Consider the following 25,566-nt stretch of genomic DNA (forward strand, 5'->3'; position numbering starts at 1 on the left):
AAATTAATTGTTAAACATTTAAAAATTTAAAATTAATAAATAATAAATAATAAATTAAAAATAGGAAACCAAAATAATAAAATATTAATTCATTAGTACTATTTTGATTTTCATATTGTAATTGACAATGAAACTATATGGCAGCAATGTAGCCTTTGGGCATTTTGACATTTTGTATGTTATTTCTTTAATATCTATTATGATATGCATATTGACAATGTGAATGAGTTGAAATTATGAAATATGAATGCATAATTGCATATCGAGTATTGACAATGTTATATGTTCAGAATTTACATTCTAAAATGTTTTCATAGTATCATACACATGCTATGTCCATGTTTTCATATCAATATAATGTATATATGCATGCTTTATCCATGTTTTCATATGAACATTTAGAATTTTCCTATATATTTTAAATTTTCCCTATATTTTATATAGCCGCCCCTTTGCCGTCCCCCGCCGTCCCCAAATTTGGCAAAAAACTTTGTCGTCCCGGAAACGTGTCTCGGCATCCTCTATCGTCCCGAAAACTCGGGGTAACATAGATTACTCCCGCTGAATAAGTGGTTTGAGTCTTCTTTTGGCTTGTATTACTCCCGCTGAATAAGTGGTTGAGTCTTCTTTGGTTTGTAATTTTCCCCACTGAAAAGTGGAAGTGGCTGGTTATACCACCAAGTAGTTGTTTACTTTTCAGTATTTCATTATCCCGTTGAAAAGTGGAAGTGGCTGGTCTAACCGCCAACATGTAATGCTTTCAAATGTTTCATCTTTGCTAATGCTAAGAGGAGAAGTTGTTGTGTTGAAAATTGAAAAAAAACTAAGGGGAACATTTCATAATGACATCGATGAAGTATAGAAAGCATCTTGTTAAGTATCGATTAATGATAAAAGACAGCGAATTGATTGATAATCGAAGGGAGGAATTAACTAATCAAATTATTAGTCATGGACATCGATGACGATTAAATAAAGTGAGGAGTTTGTTAAGACAGCAATTATGTTAATCAATATCATTTGTGTACACAAAAACCAATTTGGTTTTGAAGATGGACTAATTAGATTAAGGTGGCAGCGATTACATGATCAATTGTTATGCCTTAAGATGACAGTGATTAAAAAGCGATTATGATAAGAAGACTAATCAGTATTCCTTGGATAAAAATCCAATTGTTAAGAAGAGTTGGGAAGGAGATGTGTCTTATCGCTCATGAAGAGGCGCAAACCATTCAAGTTGCAAGATATAAGAAGGCCATTGATCACACTCCATCAATCATCGATTTGGAAACCTTTCTCTCTTTGTATAATTCATTGGATCTGCTCGTAGAGAATCAGCCTCTTGGCATATTTTGGTTGCATAGTTTGAGGGCATTATACAGAGATAGGACCGTTATTTGTGATGTCCCCGATGTAATTAAATAATAAATTTAATTACTTTATTGTAAGGCCCCAAATATAATAACAATCTTTCGGGCCCTTTTATTTAATTAGATTAGACAAGTCTTGTTTGGTCGTGTCGGTCCATTTGTAACCCTTCAGGAAGTTTCTCGGAGCCCATATATATGGCCGAGTTAGTCTTTGTCATAGGTATGCGATTTTTGGTATTTTTCTCTATTGTGTGAATTCCTGTTGGAGTTCTATTATCCGCCATTTCGGAGGTGAAAGACCCTCCCTATTTGGTATTTGCAGTTTCGGTGAGATTCACCCCTCACCCTAGTCTGTTTATTTGTACTCATTCCGGATTTGGCAAATCTTGAATCTCATCATTGCTCACTTCTCCAGTTGCATATCTGTTAGTCTGATACATGCACAAGGGATTCCTAATATTCAGAATTTATTGCTTACGAAGGATCAACCCCTCACCGCACATCCACTAAAGCCCACCGTACAGTTATACCACCATACACCTCACACCTCCACTATACATCCCCACCGTACATCTCACCAAACACACCCCAACCGTACATCCCCACTGTACGCCATACCTCCAACGTACACCCCCATCATACCTTCTCACTGTACACCTCTCACCTCACCGTACATCTCACCCCACCGTACATCATCTTCCTACATCCCCACCATACACTCTCATTTGCATCGTACGGTTCCACACCCTCACCATACGGTCACACCCACACACTCTCAATCGTGTCGTACAGTGGCAACCGTACGGTCACACCCGCACACTCTCAATCTTGTCATACAGTGGCAAGGGAACATTACAATGGTATCAAAGCCTGTGATCTTGTCAGCCTGTCTAGAGTGGATGCAAGTGTACACTAGAAGGAGGTACCGTTCGGCCGACCGAATGGGGGAACCACAAGATCCTGCAAAAGAAGTCATGGCACTATTAAGGGAGCTAGCCAGAAGCCAAGCTCAGCTCAACGACACCATAACTAGAGGGGAGCAACAACAACAAAAACATGGAGGAAACCTTATGACAATTGGCCTTGGGAAAAACGAATGGAGAACAGAATGGGCATGGCGATGATTCGGTCACTGGAAGGTCAAACGTCCAACGCTCACATTCACGGCCGCCGATGTCGACTTTTCCTCAAAAATCAAAAGCGCCACGCGGGGAGCATGAACCCACCTTTCAGGAGATGCAAGCACAGTTGAACCAAGATTGGAGGGATGCAAATCTCGAGGGGGACATATCCTTCAGGGATTATGCTGAGCTCCGGATGCAATACTCGTGCGGCAGAAGTCGGGGCTATTATGGACACCATAACAATGACATCAAGTGGAAGGTTGGCAAGATCAACTTGTCATCCTTTGATGGGACCGGAGCAACCTCCGCACAAGCTTTGGTTCAAAAAGCAGACACCTACTTCCAACTCAACCCCATGCCTAAAGATGAAGCTATCAAGTTTGTTGCACTTCACCTGGAAGAAGTTGCACACTAATGGTGGCATCATGGAATGGTCACTCTCAGCCATGACCAAATAACTTCCTATGCTGACTTCACGGAGAAGCTCATAGATCGGTTTGACGGGAAGGATCCAGAACTCAATTTCAAAGAGTTGGCGCAACTAAAACAGTCGAGACCAGTGGACAATTACATCACAGAGTTCCAGAGGCTATCCGTGTTGGTAACAGACATCTCAGAACGGAGATTGGTGGTCTTGTTCATGGATGGATTGATGGAACCTCTGAAAGGTTGGGTAAAGGGGTTCAACCCAAGCACGCTCATGAAAGCAATCAAAAAGGCCCGTAACATGGCAACATCTTCCTCTTCCATAAATTTTGCACATTCCAAACCACCTTTCGCTCCGAAGGAGAAGGATAATAAACCCTTTCCGAAGAGATCATTTCTTGATGAAGCCACAAAACAGGAACTTAGAAGGAAGAAGCTTTGTTTCACCTGCAAGGAGCCATGGGAACCAAGACACCGATGTTTAGGCAAAGGAAAGATTCACTATATTGAAGTAATGTCCGATGGAGAAGAGGAGCCTGAGGAAAGTGAACCACCAAGGGAAGAATCTGTCAAGGAAACCAGCGTAGTGGAGAGAATCTCCACATTGGTAAGGAGGGGAGGGGTCATTGCCACACTGGCGGGTACCCCAAGGTGCAATGTATTCAGGGTACGTGGTACACTCCAAGGGCAACGAGTCTTGGTTATGCTCGACAGTGGGGCATCGCTCAACTTCATAAACTCATCACTCATCACTCGAAGGGGTTTGTGTACAAAGGAGCATGAAGGATTGGATGTCAAGGTTGCAGGAGGCAATCTCCTATCATGCACTCACCTGGTTCCGCAACTAAGCATCAACATGGGAAATTACACAGTGACCGACGATTTCTTTGTAGTAGATCTGGATGACACGGATGTCATATTGGGCATTGAATGGATGGAGACCCTCGACCAATACACGCAGAGCTTCAAAAGGATGGAATTCACATTCGAGGTGGATGGCAGGAAGGTGGTTCTCAAAGGAATGTCGAATGGCAGCCCGAGGGAGATTTCCGCCAAACGGATGGAAGCCATCTTCCGACATGATGAAATAGTCTGGGCAGCACATTGCTTGATCTCGACAAAACCTGAGAAAGAGCATCCAACTTACTACCAGGATGAGGAACTTCAGTCGGTTCTGGATAAGCATAGTTTGGTCTTCGCTGACATTCCACCTGGTATACCTCCACACCGAGGGTTCGAGCACACCATCGAGTTGGAGGAAGGAGCAAAACCCGTTATCACCACACCCTACCGCCACCCGAAAAAGTTCAAAGAAGAGATAGAGAAAACCATCCAGGAACTCCTTGATAAAAGATGGATCCGACCCAGCTCTAGCCCCTTTGCATCCTCAGTGGTACTGGTGAAGAAGAAGGACATAACTCTCAGAATGTGTGTTGACTACCGTGCACTGAACAAGAAGACTATCAAGAACAGATACCCCATTCCCAGGATCGATGAGCTGCTGGATGAACTACATGGCACAGTCTATTTCTCCAAAATTGATCTCCGCTTCGGGTACCATCAGATCCGTATGAGGGAGCAAGATGTGGAAAAGACAGCTTTTTGCTGCCATTACAGACACTATGAGTTCTTGGTCATGCCGTTTGGACTACCCAATGCTCCGGCCACTTTTCAGTCCTGCATGAACCACATCTTCAACAAGCAACTACGTAAGTTCCTGCTGGTATTTTTCGATGACATACTCATCTACAGCAAGACCTGGGAGGAACATCTGGGACATTTGGATGAAGTATTGGGGATTATGAAATCGCAATCATTATATGCCAAAAGGTCCAAATGTGAATTTGGAATGACCGAGGTCTTGTACTTGGGTCACGTCATCAGCGCCCAGGGGGTACAAGTTCACCAAGAGAAGATTCAGGCAATTTTGGATTGGCCTCCACCCAAGACTCTCTCAGAGCTGCGTGGATTTTTTGGATTGTGCAGTTATTATAGGAGGTTTGTGAAAGGATTTTCACAACTTGGTGCATCATTGACAGATCTGACAAAGAAAGGATCCTTCCATTGGAATGTGCAGGCGCAATAAACCTTTGACAAATTAAAAGAAGTTATGAGTACGTGTCCGGTTCTGGCACTACCAGACTTCACTCGCCCTTTCATCCTAGAGTGCGATGCCTCGAGAGAAGGCACTGGAGCGGTGTTGATGCAAGACCATCACCCCATTGCGTTCGAGAGTCAGAAGCTCTCGGGAGTTGAGTAGTTGTACTCCATCTACGACAAGGAGATGCTCGCCATCATGCACACACTGAAGAAGTTTCGGCAGTACCTCGTCGGGGCAAAGTTTGTTGTGTGGACAGACCACAACAGCTTGCGATATTTCTTCGAGCAGAGGGATCTAAATGAATGACAACAGAAGTGGGTGAGCAAAGTCCAGGCATTTGATTTTGACATTGAATATGTGAAGGGGAAGAATAACGTGGTAGTTGATGCCCTGTCAAGAAGGCCTACCATATGTTCTTTATCCCAGATTTCGGCGGATTGGAAGGAAAACCTGTTAGTTGAATATTCCAAGAATACTTTTGCCTGCGAACTGATGGATGGTCAAGTGCAGGATGACCGATACAAGGTGGTTGACGACATCATTTACTACAAGGACAGGATTTATCTGGTACCCGAGTCCAAGATGAAGGAAAAGATTCTGAAGGAAATGCACGACTCTCCCTTGGTTGGACACCCGAGATACTTGAAAACCTATAGACAGATCCGAGAAAGGTTTTCCTGGAAGGGGCTTAAGAACGACGTCCTGCAATATGTGCAAGAATGCTCCACCTGTCAACAGAACAAATCTGAGCACACCCTACCAGCAAGACTGCTACAACCCCTGCCAATCCCCGACCAGAAATGGGATAGCATCTCGATGGATTTCATTACTAGGCTCCCCAAAGTGCAAGGAAAGGATTGCATTTTCATCCTAGTTGACAGCTTGACCAAGTATGCACATTTTTTTGCCATCCCCACAGGATACCAAGCAGTTCAAGTGGCCAAGTTGTTCTTCTGTGAGGTATTCCGCTTACATGGTTTACCGCAAAACATAGTCAATGACAGGGATAGCCATTTTCTGAGTACCTTCTTTTGTGTAATATCCCTTGGCTAATCTGACCCTGTTTTTGCTTATTTGAACACCAAGGAATATTGTCAAACATTTGGCATACAATGTTTGAAGCCGCTGTAGTGAATTCTTTCTTTGTCTTCTTTGGGTTTGTAGGCTGCAAATGAAGTTATGGAAAGCTTCTAACAATGCAAAGTTGTTATAGAAATGATATACTAGCTGTTTTAAACCTTTCCACACATATGTAATGACTGAAATTAACTAGTACAGCTAGTTGACATTAAGACAAACACTTGTCATGCATCCCAAAGTACACCTACAGCCATTAGGCATTTAAGCAAACAATTGGCATGAAAGCTAAATGGCTGATCAATGTTGAATGTGGAATATGCAAATTATATCTCCATTAAACATATGCAATCTCCAAATATTTCATGATATAATCATAATAGAAAATGATGCAATGAAGTAATGATTTTCTAATACAATGACCATAGATAGAAAACCTGGTATTTCAATGGCTGCCTTGATATATTGGTTTGATTCTCCTCATATGCAAATCCCTTGTCACATATATATAGCTGTTCAACCTCTCTAAATCCCCTTCTATAGAACTCCAACTACTGTGGCGCACTGTTCATGTGCACTGTTCACGGCACTGTAGCGCACTATTCACAGCACTGTTCATCGCACTGTAGCGCACTGTTCACGTGCACTGTTCACGCGCACTGTTCATGCGTACTGTAGCAGCAAGAACAAACTTGCAATCTGCTCTTAAAACCTTGGATAATTTGTTGCCAAATAAGGATGATTCACAACCAACTATAAATGTTCTTCAACAATAAACTTCAAACCCTTGTAGAAAACTTCACCAATTTGCACAAATGAAAGAACTGAAGTATTCTTTCCCACAACTGCAATAATTCAGGTGTTATTTCACACCTTCAAAATTGCTATCAATAGGAAGTTTTCGTTTCCTATGATCAAAGAAGAAAATTGCGAAAGCCCTAGACTCCACAATAAAAATCAATCAAAATACTATTCATCAACTGGATGCCCAGAATGAACTCCTGCCTTTCCTTTTATTCTTTCCTTAAGAGAGCTCAAACACCTTCCTGGCCAATGTGGGATAAAAGATTTATTCCCACATTAAATTATTCACTTAACGCACTTTATTATATTAAAGTGACTTTATTATTATAAAGTTACTTTAGAACTTTATAATAATATTAAAATATTAAATAAATCACTTAAGTCACTTAAACTTTAATATCTCTTGATGTACTTGTCTGATTGCTAAGCCGTCTGAGCCAGGAGTCGACTCTCCCTGTTCTCCATGTGATTGGATGCCTGTCTAAAAATAGAAACCCTGAATAGTGACTTACTATAAATAGTAAGTATGTGGAACTGAGTCTAGAAATAGCTGCAAAGGCCCAATCAGGGTCAACACTGCCAATAAGCTCTGCTCAGGTGTCTTTCTATTAATAGGAACCCTGACTCTCCCAAAATAGTAACTTACTATAAATAGTAAGTGTGCCAATCTGAGTCAAAAAACTTGTGCAAAGGCCAAAACCTGAATCCAGCTGAAGAGTAATGTCTCTAATCACCAAGTAACTGCCACACGAGGCCCTCTATCAATAATTATTAGCCTACGAGGGTCAAATGATAGGCTAATTCTTACAAACTCCGATGCTCACAAAATGGGGACATTACATTTTGGTTGGCAAGGACCGAGTTGTCGCCCAGCACGAGCTACCATGCGCTAACAGACGAACAGAACGAGATTGTGAACAAATGGCTGGAGGGTTATCTTAGGAACTATGTTTCAGCTCAACAAAAGGCTTGGATTTGCTGGTTACATTTGGGTGAGCACTGTTACAACACCACCTATCACATGTCGATAGGCATGCCACCCTTCAAAGCTCTGTACGGTTATGAACCTTCTTCATTTGTTGACCTCACATTGGGAGACAATCATGCACCGTGGGCCAAAGATTGGCTTCAGGAGAGTTTAGACATCCTGACATCTCTCAAAGATAACTTGCAGAGGACTCAAAACCAGCAAAAGATGTATGCTGACCGACACCGGGTTGAGCGAAATTTTGAGGTTGGCGATCTGGTATACCTCCGACTTCAACCGTACAGACAATCCTCCTTGAAGACAAGTGGTAAGGAGAAGCTAAAGCCGCGTTTCTATGGACCCTACAGGGTGGTTCGGAGGGTGGGTGAAGTTGCCTACGAGTTGGAGCTTCCTGAGGGGAGTCAGATTCACAATGTTTTTCACGTGTCATGTCTCAAGAAGGTCGTAGGGCAACACGTCACAGCATCCAAGGATCTGCCACCCATCGACGAAGAAGGAAAACTAATTCTGGAGCCGGCGAAGATCATCGACGTCAGAGAAAAGAGGCTGAGATCATGCACAGTCAAGGAGTTCCTTGTGCGCTGGAAGAATCTACCCATCAAGGATGCCACCTGGGAAGGCGAGCAAATTTTGGAGCATCCAAGCTTGCAATTGCTTGAGGGCAAGCAATTTTTGGCCCAGGAGGACTATGATGTCCCTGATGTAATTAAATAATAAATTTAATTACTTTATTGTAAGGCCCCAAATTTAATAGCAATCTTTCGGGCCCTTAAATTTAATTAGATTAGTGTTGTGACCATTTCACACATCGCCCCATTAAAATGGGGACCCCCTTTTTTTTTTTTTTTTTCTTTTGTTTTGCCCGTTCTTCTCTCTGCTCTTAGGGTTTTGATTAAGTGAGTGAGTTGTCTGGACTAGGGTTAAGCCTTAGGGGTTTCTATTGGATATTTTCAAGCCAAGTCCAGTCGAATTTTGAAAAGATTATTAAGCATCCTCCCGAAGATTGCAATTTTTGAAATAGGATGAGCCTGTCAGGAAGTCAGGTACATCTCAGGATGGGTCCAGTCAGGATTTTGAGGACAAATTCAAGTTAGGTCTAAGTGTTAGCATTTTAATGATGGAATTGCACGTTTTTGTCTGGGTAAACTTTGACCAAATTTTTGGAAGCAAGATAACTGACCCTGACCTTGAAGATGACCTAACCCCGCATGATGAAGTGATTTGAAGATTTAAACTGTGGATATTTTAGCTTGAAAAGGAGAAATCGCTCTTGTCCCTCTCCCAGGGACCAAGGCGAAAATGTTATTTAATGCATATTTGTCTCTAATTTCCTTTAATTGTTTTGTGCAGGGTTGCCAGGGGAGTCAATTGGACGTGAATTGAAGATTTTAAGGATTTTGGAGGTTTGAAGATGATGATTTTGAATGGTTAAGACAAAATCGCTCTTGTCCTTCACTGAAGGACCAAGGCAAAATGGCTCATCAGGGTCATTCTTGGCCTCGATTGGTCAAATTGGAGCGCCAAGGGTGCAATGAAGGATGAAATCGACATGATAGACCACCCAGACTTAGTCAAATGCAGTGAGAAGTTGACATTTTGGCCTAAAAGGATGAATTCGCTCCTGTCCCTCTCCAAGGGACCAGAGTGATTTTCTTCAAATACACCTTTTTGGACCTTTTTTTGGACTTGGGCTCTCGTTCACGGATGGCACAAAGATGATATCTTCCCCAACAAGGGAAATTTGAGATGAAAATTGTAATAATTTGGCCTTGAGGACAAAAATCGCTCCTGTCCCTCACTGAAGGACCGGAGCTTGAAATCCAAATTTGCATTGTCCTCACAAGATTTAAGGGATTTCGCGATTTGAGGAAGTCAAGAGAAGTATGTTTTGCCCGTTGAATATAACTTGAGTGGCCTACAAAGGAGAAGATCAACCTAAGCAACAAGTTCGCTCCTGTCCCTCTCCAAGGGACCAGAGCGATTTTTCAAGGAAGCTCCTGTCCCTCTCCAAGGGACCAGAGCAATTTTCCCTCAAGACAAGTTTTTGGCGAAGGAAAAGCAAGTTTTACGTTTGAGATGGGTGAAGGAAGGCGTAATCAATCCGTTGAAGATAATTTTGAAAGTTAGCAAAACACAAGTGAAGCTCATAATGGCCAAGGCGCTCCTGTCCCTCACCAAGGGACCAGGGCGAAAATCACATTATCTAGCTTCCCCTTCCAAATTTGGACGAATCCAGGCCAAGGCACGAGGTGGCAATGATGTTTAAAAGTGTTTCAAGATGGAATGAAGTTGCAAGGACCGCAAAAATCAATGAAAATTGGCTAGATCGCTCCTGTCCCTCACCAAGGGACCAGAGCGAAATCTTCAAATTTGCTTGATAGCCTAACATTTTGGAATACTACTTTCGTTTCAAAGACTCAAGATGAAAGGCGGAGTGATATTCTACGTTTAGAAAGTGATTTAAAGATGATACGATCAAGGGTTTGTACCAAGAACTAAAAGGCGCTCTTGTCCTTCACTCAAGGACCAAGGCGATTTTCATAAAAACAATCATTCCCTTCCAAAACCACGTCAAGGCAAGATTATACAAGATGGGAAATGTCTTTCGAAGGACGATGAACAAAGAATTGACCCCAAAAATCAACGATCTTGGGCTCAAATGTAAAAATCGCTCCTGCCCTTCACTGGAGGACCAGGGCGAAAATCTTAAGAGGGTCAATTTTGCCTTGAGAAAGCGAGTGAAACATACATTGAAGGGACGAATGAAGACTATTTGTTTACCTCCAATGATGAATTGGCGATTTGGAAGACAAGGACCAAGGACAAAAGGTAAGATCGCTCCTGTCCCTCATCAAGGGACCAGGGCGAAAATGTTTTAAGGTACACTCCTTCCAAAGATGGAATAAATCAAACTCAAGATTCCAAACGAAAATGCCATTTTGGATGCCCAAGGTGGGACTTTGAACATGAAAAGCAAGAAATACAAGGCCAAAAATGCATGGGCGCTCCTATCCCTCTCCAAGGGACCAAAGCGATGTTATTGATGTCCCTTATTCTTCCCATGCTTAGGCGCCAATATCCTTCAAAATGCATTAAAATGCCAAATTCGCTAAAAAAAACTCCAAGATATTTTAATTAAATTGGCATTTAATAAGAGCGCATGGGCATTTAATAATTAATTTTAAGCCTTTGAAAATCGATTTTCTCTTTTTTATTATTTATTAAGGCATTTAAAATTAATTATTATTAAATTAAATTTAAAAGGGGAGCGCTTAAGGCATCTTTTTTAATGTTTTTGCTAAGTCGGCCTCTTCTTTTATTTAATTTTTATTTATTTTTTGGCCTATTTTCCAAGTCGGCCTATGGGAAATTGCAATGGTGAGCGCCTATATAAGAAAGGTATTTTGAGCGATGTTAATCCACCATTCGATCATTTGTTCAAATGCGATTTGGAGAAGCTATAGAGGTGCGAAATCTGGTCCAAGAAGGAGTGCGAAGTTTGATTTAAGAGGAGCGAATTTTATTGAAGGTTAGAGGTGGAGCGAATTTTCCTCGAGGCATTGAAGACTAAAGGTGGTGAAGTGATGCTTGCGAAGTCTAGAGGAAGACCATTTTGTTGAAGGGGAGGAACATTTTGCTAGAAGACTTCGATCTTCATTTTGCCTGGCGAACTTTCCTTATTTTGCATTGTTTTTTAGAGTTAGTTCTCAAGAAGAGGTATGGCGAGATCTCCCTTGTCCAAATATTGAAATTTTGAATTTCCAATTGCATAGTCATATTTAGGAAGTGATAATTCAAAAATTTATCATGAAGTTTCCTAAATTTAAACTTAAATCTAGTCTATATTTCTACGTTGCAAAGTATATTGCTCATTATGAAATGTTGTGTAGGTATCAAGATGGCGACCCCAAAGGCAGGAGCATCCACCAGTCGTCCAGCCCTCACGAAGGAAGATCAAAAGAATGAAGAATTGGAGACCAAGATCACGTCAAAATGGAGCAACATTGGAGATACCAACTTGGGAAACTTCAGTGTGAAGAGGTTTCGAGAGGTCCCTTATATTGGAAAGCCATCACCTGTCGCAAGGAGAATAATTGAAAGTGGCATTATCAAGGTGGTCGGCTTCCCTCCAGCAGTCCAGTGTCATGAGCTGATGATCGAGTGTGCCCGCCATTATGACCCACAATCCAGATCAATCGTGTCCAAGGAAGGAAACACTTTGGCGTACCTTTCAGAGGAGGCTATCAGTGAAGCTCTCCATCTGCCAGAACATAAAGATATGATTTACAAAAGCTTGGAAGGAGCTAGATCCATGTACGAAGATGATCCAGACACTTGCTTGAGCATCATCAATAAGAATTGGTTACTCAAAAGTCGTCCTCGCCTGAGCAAGATTCCCAACACACCACATAGGATCGACTTCCAGGAGGAGTACAGAGATTTGATAACTTTACTCAATCGAGTTACAGGGGCTCCTCAAGCCTTCTATTTTGAGAAGTGGATGTTCTACTTCATCCAAGTGATAGTTCAAGGGAAAGGAACAATTCATTGGGCTAGAATTATTAGCCATTGCTTGGACGTGCAGTTGAGAAGACTAAAGGCTACCAAATCCTTCCACATGAGTTCGTACATCATATATGCCTTGATCAGAAGTTTTGAATATGCAGGACTACCTCACAAGGGAGCGATCGGAAGAGGACCAGGGGAAGTCAGAGTTTGTAAATCTTATGTTCATTTGCATCACCCACCTGGAAGTAACTACAAGTTAGTTAATGATACCTTCACGATGAACATCACCAGGACATTGCAAGGTGGGATTCACAACCGGATATCTCAAGATGCACAAGAACTTGTAAAGAGGTATGGTGCTTGGTTTATCCAATTCCAGAAGTTTACATATATTAGAGTCCATGGGTGTCCTTCACCACCATATATGTTGCCAAGATATCCGACAGACAGAATAGTGTTACTGGAGGTGACTAGGCAGTTGGCAGCTTATGCAAAGGCATTCAGACACAGGCATGGAAATGGAGTTCTTGTGCCTATCATACTAGGGAATTCAGTTGAGGTATGTCCTAATGCTCTAGCCATGGATGATGCAGAGAAAGAGTTGGCCTTTTATTCATTTTCATTCTTTGCCTTGAGAGAGAACTTTGATCCTTATGGATATATAGAGGAAACAGTTGGTAGAAAGTACAAGCACGAATTTCAAATGGAAGACTTTTTGATGAATCTCTCAAGTGATTTAGAAGTAAAGAGAAAGATGCATTCCAGATTGCCTTTAGATCTCATCAGGAAATGCAAAGTCTACAAAGTGGCCGATCAAGCCTAGGACAGTGGCAGACATCTCCAATCATCTTATGACCGAGAGGACAAAACGGTGAAGATAGATTGGAACGAGCCTGAGATTACAGACTTGAGAACTTTGATGGCTCCAGTTTTGTCATGTACTCGCAGATGGGTGGATATACAACATCAAAAGTTGAGAGAACAAAACACACCGATGACTTTTACTTTGGAGGAAAGGCCAGGGGAAGGAGGAGCAAGCACAAGTGAAGGCAATCCTCATCCTAGGAGCACAAGCGAAGACAATCCTCACCCTAGATGCGTAAGTGAGGGTAATCCTCAACCTAGAAGCGCGAAGAGGAAAGAAAGACCTGAGAAAAGAGAACCCTCCAAGAAGAAGCAAGAGGCCCATCGAGATCACTCATCTAGCACATCTTCCCGACATGAAAAAAGGACAAGTCAAGGACAAGAGAAGAGGGTACTTGAAGTTGAGGAATCTATGGAATCAATGGTCCAGAATGATAAACATGAAGAAAGGCAAGCACCTCAACGTTCATCAAGTCAATCTCCCCAAGTCAATGAGCTACGTGAAGACAAGAATGATGATGAAGTGACATCTCCTCTCCGAGAAGAGGGATCAGTGCCTAAAGAAATACAAGTTAGAGAGACAAAGTCTGCCATTCCAGATTGGTTAAAGGATAGGCTAACAAGGGTGATTGTCATCGAAGATGAAGATAATGTAATTGATTTAGAAAGCCTTGTTGGAAATTCTCAGGAAGTGACAGAGAGAAGGAAGGCTACCAAAATGTCCAAGATGATCAGAGATGAGACAGGATCCAGGAAATTGCAGATAGCTACACCAGCAGTGGACAAATATGAAGGTGAAATCCTTGCAGAAGAGTATAATGTAGAAACATTTGAGCTTGGTCCACTCACAGCCGAGCAGACACTAGATGAGGCCACTGATTCATTTGAGGCACTTAAAGACAAGCTTAAAGAAGAAATGGAAAAGAATAGAAAGCTTGAGCGAGAGGTCGGTGCTTGGAGAGGCTACTTTAGCCATCTCAATCAGCCTTTGGGACGTCAGGATCCAGCAGTATCTCCTGTGCAAGCACTTCCCCTTGAATCAGTTGTTGAGGCAGAAAGAGTTAAGAGCTTGGTCCAGCTTATGAGCTCTTGGATTGACAAATCCCATACCGTTGCCATTGAGTTCGCAACAAGAATGATGCAGACTACCCATCGAGCTATCCAGGTCCTTGAGATCATTCACAACCTAATGATAACAGTAGCCGCCTTTGCCCACACTAGAGATGTTATCATTCCTGTTCTGCAAGTAATCAGGCAAACACCAAGGAAGATCCTAGCACAAGAAAAAATAATGGATGGAGGAGCTCATAATTTACTCCAGTGGTCAACTTTACTCTAGATGAAGGAAATTCTTTTCGAAGACATTAGTACCAAATGCAATCAAGTTGAGGAGGTCATCCATCCAATTTAGGACAAGGTGTTTGAGGTGTTGTGTTCTATTCTTGGCAGAAGGATTGAAGATGAGACAGATGTGAATCTTCAAGAGTTGGAGGAGAAGGTCAAGGTCATCTTTTGCAAAGATGAGAATGTTATCACAGATGAGCAAAGAGATCAAATGTTCGCCACTATGCTCCTGATTGAGAAAATCAAAGAACTCGAGCCTGGATGGGATGCAGTTCTTCTCAAGGCTTTTGATCAAGTCATCCACTTGGAGGAACGAATGAGGAATCTTCCAGAGATTCCTATTGCTGAGATTGAAGGAATTGTGTCTAGATTCGTTGCATATGCTAAGAAGGAGCATTGGAAAGGGAACAAGGTTCTAGAAGAGAGGTTGTTATAGATGATGTGGCACCTTAATTATCATTGGTCTATGTTTCCTAGATTTTTGTGCCAATTAAATATTTGGCTATGCATTTAATATTGTTCAATGAAAGGGGAACTTTTTGTAATAAAACCCTAATTAGGGTTTAGGTGTCAGAATCTCAGCCGTTGATCTTCTGATGACACCGTTAAATGAGGTTTTGATCTGGGCCGTTCATTGTAATTGAGGATGCTATATATAGCCTCATTCATTTTCATTTTGCAATAAGAAATAAGAGAGAGATAGAGAATAGCAGTTAGAAGATTAGAGCTTTTGAGAAGAAAGTTATTTTGTAGCAAGATTGAGCATTGAAGAAAGAATTTCAAGCAATTGTTGTCTATGTTGACTTTGAGATCAATAAAATATTGAAGTTATGGTGTTTTATTGCAATTCTCGTGGTTATCTTCATGGTTGTTTACTTTCTTGAATCATTCTCAATCGAAGTAGTGTTTAAATTTGAAGGACTAGTTGAGCTTGATCTTTGGTGAGATTCACATTCCAGACCACTAGCTTCTTACTGATTGTAAGGACGCCTTGTGTGGTCAACTGGAAATATTTGGATTGCTTAAACCTTCAATCATTATTGAATTATTGATATGTACCTTCATGGTAGTGTTTATGATTCTTGATGACTTGAAAATCAATAATCACCTTAGAAGATCGCATCAATCTCAGTAGAGTTGTTATTCCTTGGCAATACTGAAATTGGTAGAATCTTACCAAGTCTAACCTACATTGAGTCATTCTTAGGATTAGATTAGAATTCATCTCTTGCAAACCTGACCTTTTGATCTTTTTGAGAACTTGTTAGTTTTAGGAAATCTGTTCCTGAACGGAAACGTAAGGCCCCTTGATGAAACAGCATTCACAACAACCATTGGTGCTTATCCACACGTAGAGACCCTACATTACAGAACCTTGGAGTCATCCTGATTGATCCTTCTTCGCGACATCTTCAGCAATCAGAGGCTTTATTCAAGAGAGGATAAGGTACCCTTGGGTATTTTATTCTGTGTTAGGTAGTGTACAAAATACACGTCAACAATTAGACAAGTCTTGTTTGGTCGTGTCGGCCAATTTGTAACCCTTCGAGAAGTTTCGCGGAGCCCATATATATGGCCGAGTTAGTCTTTGTCATAGGTATGCGATTTTTGGTATTTTTCTCTATTGTGCGAATTCCTGTTGGAGTTCTGTTATCCGCCATTTCGGAGGTGAAAGACCCTACCTATTTGGTATTTGCAGTTTCGGTGAGATTCACCCCTCACCCTAGTCTGTTTATTTGTACTCAATCTTGAATCTCATCATTGTTTACTTCTCAAGTTGCATATCTGTTAATCTGATACATGCACAAGGGATTCCTAATATTCAAAATTTATTGCTTACGGAAGATCAACCCCTTCACCACACATCCACTAAAGCCCACCGTACGGTTATACCACCGTACACCTCACACCTCCATTGTACATCCCCACCGTACATCTCACCAAACTCACCCCAACCGTACATCCCCACCGTACGCCATACCTCCACAGTACACCCCCATAGCACCTTCCCACCGTACACCTCTCACCTCACCATACATCTCACCCCACCGTACATCATCTTCCTACATCCCCACCGTACACTCTCGTTTGCACCGTACGGTTCCACACCCTCACCGTACGTAGCACCCTCACCGGTCACCTCCATCGTACACCCTCACCCTCACCGTACGGTCACACCCGCACACTCTCAATCTTGTCGTACAGTGCCAAGGGAACATTACATTATTGCAAGTACAAATCAACAATATCAGAAACAGCATCATTATGATTGTTGCGAGAATACATATTCATATCTGAAACATATCGCTACAAGCAATATCATCATATATACATTGCATATATTTAAGGATTGAAATCAGATATAGCAATTCATCGATATAGGCGATAGGAAGACAATATAGCATACTCTCCATTGTCAAATCAGAGAAGGCTAATATCATATTGAACATCAAAATCATCCTTGCATAATTGTTATCAGTTTATCAGATAAAGCGGCGATCAATATCCAATATATATTGATCTTTGAATAATATTATCATTATCTATATATATCTCTTATCAATTGCATAATTTAAACATTCATTAGTGGTATCATAGATCATAATTCATAGTGATAGTTGAGACTTGAACGAAAGAAGTCTCTTGCAATTGATTGATAGAGTTAATTGTTCTCTAATTCATAAAGAATAACATGAGGGGACATTACAAGTGGTATCAGAGCATTGCATTTTGTGTTTATATTACATTGTTCCTAAAACGGGACATTGTAGAATTATACACCACCTTTCTCTCCCCATGTATTCTGAGACCACCTTTTGATTTTTACAAATAAAAAACATCTAGTCAGCCATAATTAATAGGCTTAAAACAGAAAATGGTATTTTGATTGAATTGATATAACCAACCACATTACAGAAGCTTGGATCAGATTTAAATAATGTACATTGGTTGTTTTGACATCTAAGTATGGTTTTGAATTATTTTTCTTTTTGTCAACACTGATCACATTATTATTCATTTTATTTGTAATACTTTATATTGATCCAAGTAAAAAGCAGCATGTGAACACAATATAGATAATGTTTCAATACATCATAGATGAATATTTCAAGGTTATAATCACTGTAAGTACATAAATTATTTATCAATAAACCTTAAAATAGGAAAAGTGCAATTGTGTGTTTTCCATACCAACATCAATCCATAACCATCTGCAACTTTACACCCAGACAAAAGAAATGGGTGCATTGAATCTTTAGGTACCTGAATAGACAGATCAAACCAATTATTACTTTATAGTTTATAGTTGTTCATTATTGCAACATCAATGATTATATTACGTAAATAACAATGTCAATGATCCACCTATATAAGATGGCCATTTAAATTAATATCTACTAGATATATACAACCCAAAGTTTTCTATTACTTATCATATTTAAAACAATGTTAAGATAAAATACAACCAAAACTAAAATCATCCCATTATGAGGCTCATACAGTATAAGCTAATAAAACAAAGATACTCTTTCAAACTATAAATTATAGTAATTTATGAACATACCGGTTCACTTTCACCAGTAAGACTAGATTCATCAATGGAAAGTGAGTGCCCTTTGATAAGCAATCCATCTGCAGGAACCTAATAACAAAGATACAAAAGTAAAGTGATGTGCAAGCATACAAATGTTTTCTACAAAATTCAAACAATACATAAAGTCAAAAAATCATCCTAATTCCCACAAGGAGGGTCTCACACAATTAGAAGGTGTGCAACTACAATAGGACCTAAAAAAATACTGATTACTTAACTTTCTTTTTTATATAAAATCAAGGCATACCAAATTTAGTGTTATACACAAGACATGTCAGCCATACTTATAGGACTCACCCAAATTCACCAAGTCCCAAGGAAAGTAAACCCAAATGAGGCCTAGTGATTCATGACCCAAGTACCTAATGAGTCTAGTCAGACTCGCCAAACCTAGCGAGTCACGTTGGGAAGGCTTACCAAGTCTTGAGGTAGGTAGACCCAAATGAGGCCTAGGGACTCATGACCCGAGTGCTTGACAAATCTAGTCAAACTCGCCAAACCTAGCAAGTTTTTTGAGGGAGACTTGGCCATGTCAATGAGATACAAGCACATGACTCCACATAAAGCTACCAATGTTGGACTGAGCAATACAAGCTCCTTTCTACCATAGTTCATGACTCCATATAGTGATATTTTTTTAATACTTATAATTTTAAAAATGTTGTTTCCTTCAACAAAAATCTGTTTCTATACTAATGTGATCAATGTATATTTGTCCATGTGATCAAAGTTGCTTCTATTTGATGAGTTTACTAAGTTTATTTATTGAAAGATGCATGATAAAAGTTTTAAATCCTAAAAAATCTCTATATTTCACAATTTGCCAAGTCTCACCCAAGTTTGAGTGTCAAACCCAAGTCCAAGTCAAAAATAATCTTGCCAAGCCTAAATCATGTAGCAGTAATGTGCATACTTGTTATCAAGAAAATCCTAAATCTGATTCACTATATAATTCTAAAAGGTATAACCTAAACTACGTTTTGCATAGGGGTTTTGCACCTATCGTTTCTTAATTATGATGTTATATTTTTTTAATGCACTACTATATTATCAAATAGCAGCTATGTTACTAATTCTTGTGTGATGTCCCCTTTTGAGGAGTAACCTAGGAGACCAATTAGCCTATCTTAATCCCGTAGGCCAGAGTCAACAGTAAGGGAACAATTAAATTAATTATTTAATATTATTCGATAAGATGTGTTTTAAGGGTAATGTTATTTAATTAATTTTATAAAGTGTTATAAAGTGACTTAAGTGAAATATTCAAAAGGCTGAATAATGTAGTCACTTTATTTTCAGATTTCAATGATTATTTTAAACAAGAAATTGAAAAGGTTTTCGAGAATGTTCTTTGGGTTGGATAAAAGAACAATTGGAACTCAATTTCGATATGCTTGGATTATTTTTTCTAATTAGACTTTGGAGAGCTTCTTGAGGAGCCAAACCCTAAGGGATGCTGGTTTCAGTAGCAAAACTATCTGCCCTAGCCAGTTGCTAGAGAGGAATAACTTCATTACAAAAATATTTTTGGTAAAAACATATATAAAACATTACAAAAATGATTTTGAGAAAATGGAAAACACACACAAGAAGAAACAAACATAAATAAATACAGACATCACAATTGCATACTGTGCCATAGAATATGTAGGAATTATACAAATAATTCTTGAGTTGCGACATCATCTCTCAAATATTGGGTCAAGAATGGTTCAGACTAAAAGGGTAGCATTCTTCATCTAGTTGTATCCAAGATGAGACAAGATTATTAATTATAGGGAAGATGTTGAAACGCTTCTTCATTGTCTTGGTTTGAGATTACTCACATCACACAAGGTCACCAAAGATACCCTGACACCTTCAAGGTCAGACACAGCCTAGGCTGTAATGTCCCCTTCTCAGTGAGGAGAATTTCAGTGGTCCATTAGCCTATTCCGAAGACCCGTAGGCTAACTGGAAGCAGAAATTAGGGTTTCCCTCTTTCAAGGAGGTTTGTGTGAGCTGTTTGATGCCTGACTAGTTGGAATTGTATGATTTTGATTGTGGATTCCTTCTAGGTTTCACGAAAGCTTCGCAAAGGTGTAACATGCATTCAGTTCCGGAAAGAACTCTGAACTTACTATTTTTAGTAAGTTAGAGGCAATTGACAAGATTTATAAGTCTTTCTGGGTTTTCTGAGCTCATCTTCAGGGTTCGAAGAGAAATCCTTTTGGAGTTGTTTTCAGGACTTACTATTTTTAGTAAGTGTCATTTTTGCTATTTTTAGTAGTTCAATGCAGAGCTCTGACCCAGTCAGTTTTATTGGTTTTCAGCACTTCAATTTCGGGTTCAATTTGGCATTGATTAGTCTTGATTTGAAAAAAAATGATTTATTAAATATTAATACTTTATCCTAAGTTTAATAATTTATTATTATGTTGGGCGACTTAAGAGGGGAAAAATAAACTTTTACTTAAATCTTATTATTTTTCCTAAGACAGATGCTGTTGAGAAAGAAATAACACTTCATGTTTATAATATTTATGTTGCAAATTGTATACCAAGGAAAAAGTTCGAACTTTTGCCTAGAGGAGGGGGACGCCAAGTCATGGCCATGCTTGAGATGAAATTCAAATGAGAAGATAGGAATTTGGGCACCATTTGAATGTGAATTTGAATCTCTAAATCTATAAATATGAGAGCCAGGCTCTTCATTTGTATCCACGAAGAAAATATAACGAAGTGCTGCCGAAATTTACATTAAGCTTTGGGGAATGCATACCTCCTAGCATTTGTTAGATTTCTTGCTTGAGAGATAGCAACTAATCGAGCTTGAGACTTCTCTTCATTTAGGAGAGCGGATTGAAAGACAAAGATGCAGATTTGTGTTTCTTTTTCAGAAGTGTGGAGTGTTTTCTAAGTTTTTTCATGTTGTTGGTTCGTGTGTGCTGAAGGTGTTTTTTGCTCGTGGCTCCCTGTGTGCTTGACGTGTGATTCTGGGTATTGGCTCCATCTATTCCTACCCCTTGGGCGATGAATTTCACCATTTTGTAGCTTGTCAAACGCTGATTTGAATTTTTGGTAGCAAGTCGAACTTTCTAGCTGGGTCGTACCTTTCCCTGGCTGCCTCAGTTTTGCGTGCAGACTGTTTGTGGTGTTCGCAGTGCAGGTTTGAGGTTCTTGTTGCATCTTCTCAATCTTATCTTTCATTTTCTTTTGTTCTTGTGTCATTCAGTGAAGTTTTGGGCCAGTTATGAGCATAACAGTGATTTTAGTAGTGGATGTTTTCTGCATGTTATGCATACAGCAAATTGCTTTTTCAGTTTAATGATTCGTGGTGTGTTATTTCTCTATGGGTGTGTTTGAGTTTGCTAAGTGTGTTAAGCTTGGAAGTATTCATCAGTATTGGACAGTATAATCTCTCTATTCTATGAATTGTATCTCTTATTGTAAAAGGTTGGATAGTAGTACTAAGTACTAACAGCCATTTTTGGATTGTAAAGCAAACCCCCGCTGAAAAGTTGAAGAGGTTGGCTTGCCGCCTACATTTGGCTTTGTAATATTGTCCTCCCGCTGCACAAGCGGTAGAGTGATTGTAATTTTCGTTCATGTCCTCCTGCTGCACAAGCGGTAGAGTTGATTGTAATTTTCATTCATGTCCTCCCGCTACACAAGTGGTAGAGTTGATTTGTAATTTCTTTGTTAGTCCTCCCGTTGCACAAGGGGTAGAGTTGATTTGTAATTTCTTTGTTAGTCCTCCTGCTGCATAAGCAGTAAAGTTGATAGTAATTTTCATTTCTAGTCCTCCCGCTGCATAAGTGGTAGAGTGATTGTTGTTCCAGTTGTTTGGTTTGTTCCTGGCTGGTTTACCACGAAGAAGTTTCAGAATTACCATCTCCTGCCGTATAAGCAGAAGGGGCTAGCTTGCCACCCAAGTTTGTAATCAATTTCAGTTTCTAGCTTCTAACGATCCCCTCAACACTGTATGCTCTCACCCTTCCCAGATTGGGCTCTCGGTGATCAAAAGGTGGAAAGCGTTACTTTCAGCAGTATTGTGATTATCTTTCTTAACCTTAACGGGTACATTGTAATGTTTGATGTGTTAAAAAATCAAAAAAAAATTAAAGGGATATTACATAGGCAGTGGCTAGTGTATGTTTTGTGTTGTGTAATACAGCACTTCTCAGCATAAGCCAAGGCCACAAATGGAGAGAGAGTATAACTAACCGTTAGGTCCCCATGTTTTGTAGCATGTTGAGACATTCTATATGCTGTTGTAGCATGGTAGTCCAGGAAACATTGTGCATGTGTATGGAAGAAGTGGAATATAGGACCTCTTTGTTATGGTCAAATGCATGCTTCCTAAGTTAATAGCACAGTAGGAGTTCCTTTCACTTTGTGTGAATTAGCTCTAACTAGGGTTAATTCATGAGTTGATATAGTTATGCCCACCTTATGCCAGCATTATTTTACACTACCCTTATCTTCTATGTTTGTTGGATGTCTTCTAGAAAATGCAAGATCAACTTTCATATCCCAATATTCTTATAAGCTTTAAAACAAAGAAGTAAAACCAGGAGGCAATTATAACCACTTCAATTATTGTGATTATTTATTTTTTTATCAGCCAGCACCCCGACATGATATTTCTACATGAACAAGAATAAAGAATATATTAATGTTGAGGATTTTCCTATCCACATTTATATGGAATTCACACAAGTATTATAGGATTACCAGATGAATAAAAGGCATCTACCAATTATTATATTAATTAACGCATCTTATTGGTGACTACCAACAAATCTCATACATGTCAAACAAACTCACCTGGACTAGTTTTCACATCATTGCAATTATTTTGGTTAAAAAAGAGAATGAATATAGGCTTAAAATAATTAAGCTGACCTGGTCTCCAATATTCAATGATACAACATCTCCCACAACTAGGTCAAATATTGAAACCTTGATTGTCCGACCCATCCGAACAACCTGAACATAATTCAATTTCACAGTTAATTATTTCATTAATTATCAGAAAGAAAATGGAAAGTTCCACTAATTTTGCTAGGAAGCAAACTTGAATAAAGGACTGGAAGAATATGAAAACTGAAAATGGTTTAAGAATGAGAAGGATTGGCTTCATTCAAAATTGACTGTAATGAATGAGTTGGTAAAATAAAAACCTGAACATTAATATTTTTTTTCTCATTATTTAAAACCTCAAATTCCAATGATTGCTTATAATCGCTTATGGCTGCCAAACAAGAAAAAAATGTGAGCAATTTCCCTTGTTTCTAGTAAGATAAATGAAACTTTTTGAGTAAATAATGATAGTCATGCAGATCTAATGATGTCAAAAGAAACTTCCAAACTTTAGTGATGTAAATAATAAAGAATAATCTTCCCTTTTTATTTGTCAAAGGAATACCTAGAACAGAAAAGTCATACCTGTCACAAAAACAACTATTAATATGGCAATTGTTATGCTTGTTCCATCATACCATCCCTCTGTGATACCCTACAAACCAAATGCATATAACAAATCAATCATCTTACCCAAAAAACTTGTCTCCTGCATAACATTGTAACATCATAGCTTCATGTTTTGCCAAATTGATTTTTATTTATACGACTATGGTATCCTATTCTCAGCAATTTAAAATCTGTTCAGATCAGAATATTGAATTAGGCAACATATCTCTTTCAGTTGCATCCCGGACATTGTAAGAGACCCTACCCATGTACCCCTCATCTTCCTTTCCTTGATTCCCATTATATCTAAATACTCCTTTGCATACAGTACCCTATCATCAGAATTTATTAATGTAATTGAAACTTCATCTATGCCAAGTAAAATTTGGGATTCCCTTGATAATGGGAAATTGATGCAGGGGGCATCCTGCTCTTGCAAATTCTGGTTTTATTTCTATTGTGAAATTTTGGTTTTTGGTTGGTTTTTGTTTTCTTGTTTTGAATGGGTGTTCTTTATTTTGTGTTGCAGCATATCACAAATCTCCAGTTACTCCTGTCACCTTGGAAAACAAAAAGAAAGGGAACTTCCTGTCGCCCGAGTGACAGGAATTTATTTTGAAAGGAGGCTTTAACTGTTTTTGGTCGTTATTCCCTCCAGACCCAAAAGTGTTACTTTTCAGTTTGCATAGACAGTTGGGCGGTTGTTTTGGATGGAAGTCAAATGTTCCAAGGAGGAATCAAAGGGGCAAAAGAAAATCGGTTGATAGTTGGAAACCGAAGCAACTGGTAAACTATTTGAAGGTGGCCAATAGTTGGAGGAAGCGTGGGACAGTGAATGTGTAACCACAAAAGCTATTTGCAGAGGAGACATTGGTCGAAGGAATGAATGCCTTGAAGTTTTAGTGGACTATGGAAGATGATTGTTGAATGCTGCCAATGTATTGATTGAGGAACCTCTATAATTGATAAAACATAACGATGGACATTTGTTCTATTCCTGTCACAAATCCATATTGGATTTTTTGATTTGAAATTCTTCCTGTCTCTCTCAATGTGTATGAAAATTGCAGAGTATTTGTTTGTTCTTAATATTGGTTAAAATAAATCTATTTTAAATTTCTAGTTCAAATCGTTTGTCTGCAATAAAAAGGATTCATTGAATTGTGTTTTAAAGGTGAATATGGTTAAATGGCCAGCGAGGCTTTCCATCATTTTGGTATCAGAGCCTACAAAGTTTGGGAATTCGAGTGTGAACAATATGCCTCCAAGGAGAATGGGCAGAGGTGGAGCCCGTGGAAGAGGCAGAAGAGGTAATGATGAAGGATTGTTGCAGCAATTGATGGAGAGGATGGATGCCTTGGAAAGGGCCCAGAGAAGATGGAGCCTTGATGTGGATGTAAGTGGTGATGAGACTGAGGAGGAAGAACAAGACCAAGAGCGTAACAGAGAAGGGCAAAGAGAGTAGGAAACTTTTGAGGAGAAACTGTTGAGAACAGTCATGAATGTAGGTTCTAAGCCTAAAATAGAAGTACCTACCTGTTGTGACGTCTTCACACATCGCCCCATTGCAAATGGGGACCCCCACTTTTCGCTTTTTAGAGTAGAAGTTTTGCCTAATTTCCTAGTGTTTTGCCTTTGCCGATGAGAGGGTCTTTTGAGTTTTGGATAGGATCATGTGTTTAAAATGTCAAAATGTTAGAGTGATCCTAAGTTTTGCCTAAGTCTAGGGGTTGCCTTAGGGTTTTGATTTATTCTTGCTAAGTGTTGCGTTGAAATTTGAGCGTTAGCGTGTTTTTGAACGTCCACGTCAGTGATTTTTGAGTGCCAAGGTGTTTCAGGACCTTTAGGAGTTGTTTTCTCGCTCCCAGGAAGTTATTTAAGTTGATTTTGCACTTTATCCCGATAGGTTT

At 39.5% G+C, this 25,566-nt stretch overlaps 1 protein-coding gene across 11 annotated transcripts in view; it reads right to left on the reverse strand.

The window, feature by feature from the left end:
- Positions 1-25,566, reverse strand: part of LOC131077819 (calcium-transporting ATPase 5, plasma membrane-type) — a 270,864-nt gene that overhangs the window by 203,705 nt on the left and 41,593 nt on the right. For all 11 annotated transcript variants that reach the window (XM_058015409.2, XM_058015396.2, XM_058015413.2 and 8 more), the window contains 5 exons: positions 23,633-23,702; positions 23,368-23,438; positions 23,090-23,173; positions 18,173-18,250; positions 17,800-17,871 (listed from right to left, as the gene is read on the reverse strand). In XM_058015409.2, the coding sequence (XP_057871392.2) occupies positions 17,800-17,871; positions 18,173-18,250; positions 23,090-23,173; positions 23,368-23,438; positions 23,633-23,702 (375 nt within the window). The remainder of the gene's footprint in view (positions 1-17,799; positions 17,872-18,172; positions 18,251-23,089; positions 23,174-23,367; positions 23,439-23,632; positions 23,703-25,566) is intronic.

This window comes from Cryptomeria japonica, chromosome 6, assembly GCF_030272615.1.
Source record: "Cryptomeria japonica chromosome 6, Sugi_1.0, whole genome shotgun sequence".
In the NCBI taxonomy this organism is placed as follows: Eukaryota; Viridiplantae; Streptophyta; class Pinopsida; order Cupressales; family Cupressaceae; genus Cryptomeria; species Cryptomeria japonica.